The 5,000-nt window shown below is 39.2% G+C and overlaps 2 protein-coding genes across 2 annotated transcripts in view; one reads left to right on the forward strand and one right to left on the reverse strand.

Annotated features, from left to right (window-relative positions):
- LOC123509437 (cuticle protein 19-like) overlaps positions 1 to 3,409 on the reverse strand; it is a 9,488-nt gene extending 6,079 nt beyond the window's left edge. The window contains exons 1-2 of the mRNA XM_045263730.1: positions 3,385 to 3,409; positions 423 to 611 (exon numbers count right to left, since the gene is read on the reverse strand). Of these exons, the coding sequence (XP_045119665.1) occupies positions 423 to 611; positions 3,385 to 3,396 (201 nt within the window). The 5' untranslated portion in view covers positions 3,397 to 3,409. The remainder of the gene's footprint in view (positions 1 to 422; positions 612 to 3,384) is intronic.
- Positions 1 to 5,000, forward strand: part of LOC123509429 — a 158,115-nt gene that overhangs the window by 142,663 nt on the left and 10,452 nt on the right. The window lies entirely within an intron of this gene.

The raw sequence follows: 5,000 nt of genomic DNA on the forward strand, positions 1-5,000 counted from the left end.
TGTTTTGAGATGTTTTAAGGCAGTTTGAGAGTGTTTTGAGATATTTTAAGGCTGTTTAAGGATATTTTGAGATGTATTAAGGCTGTTTGAGGGTGTTTTGAGATGTTTTAAGGGTGTTTTGAGATGTTTCAAGGCTATTTGACGGTGTTTTGAGATGTTTTAAGGATGTTTGAGGGTGTTTTGAGATGTTTTAAGGCTATTTGAGGGTGTTTTGAGATATTTTAAGGCTATTTGAGGGTGTTTTGAGATATTTATTGCAGTTTTAAGGTTATTTGAGGGTGTTTTAAGGTATTTTAAGATGTTTTAAGGTTATTTGAGGGTGTTTTAAGGTATTTTAAGATGTTTTAAGGTTATTTGAGGGTGTTTTGAGGTATTTTAGGCTATTTTAAGGTTGTTTTGAGGATCTGAGTCACACTACTTACATGATGCACGGCGGGAACCAGATGGCCGTGTCCGTGCCCGTGCCCGTGCCCGTGCCCGTGTCCATGTGCGTGTCCATGTGCGTGCCCATGTGCGTGGCCGTGTCCGTGAAGGTGTGGTAGGAAGGGTGCTACATCTCCCTCTGCCATACTCACCACCACCACCATCACCGCCACCACCACCAGAGCGACCTGTAAAAGGGGAGGTGGTGTGGTGAGAGAGAGAGAGAGAGAGAGAGAGAGAGAGAGAGAGAGAGAGAGAGAGAGAGAGAGTAGGTGGCGTGATGGAATTCGGAAAAGCATGAAGCGTTGAGAGAGAGAGAGAGAGAGAGAGAGAGAGAGAGAGAGTCACGGTTCCTCTCCCTCGTACCTCTTACACCTACTCTCCCTTCGTGATTGAGTGAACTGTTTGATGACTCGAGACCTTGAATTAGTAGTAGTAGTAGTAGTAGTAGTAGTAGTAGTAGTAACAGTAGTAGTAGTAGTAGTAGAAGTAAAAGTAGAAGTAGTAGTAGTAGTAGTAGTAGTAGTAGAAGCAGCAGTGGTAGTAGTAGTAGCAGTAGTAGCAATAGCAGTAGTAGCAGCATTAGTATTAGTAGTAGCAGTAGTAGCAGTAGCAATAGTAGTAGCAGCAGTAGTAGCAGTAGTAGTAGTAGCAGTAGTAGTAGTAGTAAGCAACAACAACACCAAGAAACCAAATAATAAAATAAAAATAAAACAGTTCTCCATTTAAAAAAGAAAAACAAAACACTAAAACCCAATCCCATTTTCTTTCAGCCCACCAGCACCAGCCAGGAGCACTTTACGTTTTCTTCACGGCTGTGCTTCCCTCCCTCGCTTCCCGGAGTGTGAATATTAAGTGTCATTTTCTCCATTATCTTTATTAATATTCCTCTGAGCAACACGAGGCGAGAAGTTATTAAAGCACCATCGTTTGTTTTCTCTCATAAAAAAGACACGATTGAAAAATTTTAATATGTAGGAATGTATTATTTATTCCTCCCTGAGTTAAATTATCATAGTAAGCCCTCGCAAGGTTAGTGACTCCTCGTTTTCTGTTGGGAATTTAAAGGGGTGATTAGTGTATACCATTGTTTTCAGGTGTTTGGTGCGTTTTGGTGATTTTCAGGTGTGTGGTGATTGGTTGAGAGGTGTGTTTGTGGTGACGATGTGTGTGGTGATTGATTTTACCTAATATATGTTATTGAGTTTAGGTGTGTTTGGTGCGTTTTGGTGATTTACAGGTGTGTGTGTGTAGTGATTGTTTGACAGGTGTGTTGTTTGTGGTGACTTCAGGTGTGTAGTGATAAATTTACAGGTGTGTTTGTGTTTACCTGTGACTAAATAGTTCAAATAGTACGCTTTTTCGTTTTTTATTATGAGTACTGTTAAAATTTTACGTTCATTTAATTACGAATTGTTGTTTTTAATATTTATTTTTAAGTTAATGTAAAAGATATACATAAACAAACATATTTATTTATTTATTTATTTATTTTTGTTTTTATTTTTTTTTGTTTATCTATTATTTTTCTTGGTTTATATTCCGAGGCGAGGGAAAGAAAAGTCAGTAATGGAAGGAAAAAGGAAAAAATAGACTCACAGAATATTAAAAGCCACGCGGAACGAGAGGGAAAGAAGGAAAAAATGTGAGAATAAACAAATGGGAAAAATAAGGAAAAAAAATTGAAAAATCACCAGAAATGAAAGAGGAAAGAATGAAAACAAAAAAAGTGAAGGGAAAAAGGAAAATAAATCACATGGAAAACAAAATATAAAAATACAGATACGGACGGGAAAATTCTCTCTAACATCTTTTTCCTCCATATCTTTTCCTCCATATATTTTCCTCCACATCTTTTCCTCCACACCTATTAGTCACACCACACCTCCCCCCCCCAGTCACCCCCCTTTAATACCTATTCCAAACCTGTTCCTTTGACACACACCTAAGACTTCCCCACACCTGTTTACACACACACACACACACACACACACACACACACACACACTTATCTGTCCTCCCCACACACACCTGCCTTCCAACACACACCTGTCCCCCACACACCTGTTCCTTGATTACTTAAGTTGGCCCTGAAGTGATTGGTAGAAAGAAAACGGGAATGAAAGTCTGGAAGTTTGTATGCCAAGTTTCCTTTTCCCAGTGATGAAAGGAGACGAGTAGAGAGAGAGAGAGAGAGAGAGAGAGAGAGAGAGACCCAAGGAAAAGTAATCAAGTGGACTTTTTTCTCATTTTCTTTGCTATGAAAAGGGAAAATATTCGATGTTTTTTTAAATAGTATGAAATAATAGTTTTTTTTCAACTTATTGGCCAAGAAAACCTCATTAGTCACTCAACACCAACCACACAACACCACCAGAACACCACACACACTCTACACACACTCAAACACCACAAACACCACCAGAACACCATACACACCTTACACACACTCAAACACCACAAAACACCACACAAAACCTCATTAATCCCTCAACACCACCCACACAACACCACACACACACTACACACACTCAAACACCACAAACACCACCAGAACACCATACACACCTTACACACACTCAAACACCACAAAACACCACACAAACCTCATTAATCCTCAACACCACCCACACAACACCACACACACCCTACACACACTCAAACACCACAAACACCACCAGAACACCATACACACCTTACACACACTCAAACACCACAAAACACCACACAAAACCTCATTAATCCTCAACACCACCCACACAACACCACACACACCCTACACACTCAAACACCACAAACACTACCAGAACACCATACACACCTTACACACACTCAAAAACACCACACAAAACCTCATTAATCCCTCAACACCACCCACACAACACCACACACACCCTACACACACTCAAACACCACTCAAAACATCCCAACACCAACACCACCACCACCACCACCACTCACCTTACTGAACATGTCAAGACGTGTACCTGGCTGGCACTACACCTGGCTACCTTTATGACACACCTTTATATCGCCGTGTCGTGTGTGCAGGGGTGTGGTAGGGGGTGGTGAGGTGATGAGGGGGGGGGTGGAGGTCAGTGATGGCTGGGGAAAGGGAGATGATATGGTGTAAGGGGGCGTATCGGATGGGAGGGGACAGAGAGGGGACGAAGAGAGATGCAAAGATGAGAGGAAGGAATGGTAAAGGAAGATAAGGAATGATAGGAGGAAATGAAGAAAGGATACATGAAGAGAGATGAGGAAGGAAAGAGAATGTGGAGAGATAAGTAGGAAGGAAAACAAAGAACAAAAGAAAGAAAAAAAAAGAAAATAAGATAGAAAATGGAAGCGTGAAAAAGATATTAGAGGAAAGAAAATGAAAAAAAAAAGGGAAAAAAAAGGAAATTTTAAAGAACAAAAGAATGAGTAAAGAAAAAAGAAAAGTAAGAAAGATAGAAACAAAAAAAAAGTACATTATTAAATTGAAAAGAAGAGAAGGAAAAGAAGAAAAAAGGGAAGAAGAAATGAAAAGTAAAAAATAATTGACAAGGAGAAGGAAGGATAAAGAATAAACAATAAATAAAGAAAACAAAGAAGAAAAAGTAAGAAAGAAACAAAAACAAGAAGAAAAAGAGTAAATAAAAGAAAAAGAAAAGAAAAAGAAAAAAATATGATAATTGAGGAGAAAAGTATAAAAATAATAAAACAAAGAAAGAAAGAAAAAAAGAAAATCAAGAAAGAAAAGAAAATAGGAAAATAGAGTAAATAAGAAAAGAGAAAAAAAAGAAGAAAAAGGAAAAAACGAAAGGAAAAGTAAGAAAAAGCTGACAAAAGAGAAGGTTGAGCAAAATTGAAGGGGTTGATGGGAAGGGGAAAAGGTTGAATGGTGAAGGGAAGGTGAGGGGAAAGGGGAAGAGGGAAGAGGAAAAGGGGAAGGAGGGGAAGGGGAGAGGGAAGGAAGGAAGGGAGGGGTGTTTGTCCTTCCATAACTAACAACCAACGAAGCGAAAGAGAGAGAGAGAGAGAGAGAGAGAGAGAGAGAGATTTATCATCATCATCAGGAGTTTAATTAAATTGTTAGGATGATGTCAAATGTGAAAAGCCACGTGTGTGTGTGTGTGTGTGTGTGTGTGTGTGTGTGTGTGTGTGTGTGTGTGTGTGTGTGTGTGTGTGTGTGTGTGTAATTCCCACCTTTTAAAAAATTGGGGAGAATGTCATTAACTTAAGGAATGCAGTGTGGTGTTTTTTAACCTGTGTGTGTGTGTGTGTGTGTGTGTGTGTGTGTGTGTGTGTGTGTGTGTGTGTGTGTGTGTGTGTGTGTGTGTGTGTGTGTGTTTGGGAGGTAAAGCTTTTTCTCGCTTGTTTAAGATAAATATTGTGCGTTGTATTATACTCTCTCTCTCTCTCTCTCTCTCTCTCTCTCTCTCTCTCTCTCTCTCTCTCTCTCTCTCTCTCTCTCTCTCTCTCTCTCTCTCTGTTTGCGTAATGTGTCATATTTTTTGTTTATATTTGATTATCATTACTCATGTGTTTGTTTTGTTTTGTTTGCCTGTTTGTCTGTTTTATTACGTTGCTTT

The sequence above is a fragment of the Portunus trituberculatus genome, chromosome 3, assembly GCF_017591435.1.
Source record: "Portunus trituberculatus isolate SZX2019 chromosome 3, ASM1759143v1, whole genome shotgun sequence".
Classification (NCBI taxonomy): domain Eukaryota; kingdom Metazoa; phylum Arthropoda; class Malacostraca; order Decapoda; family Portunidae; genus Portunus; species Portunus trituberculatus.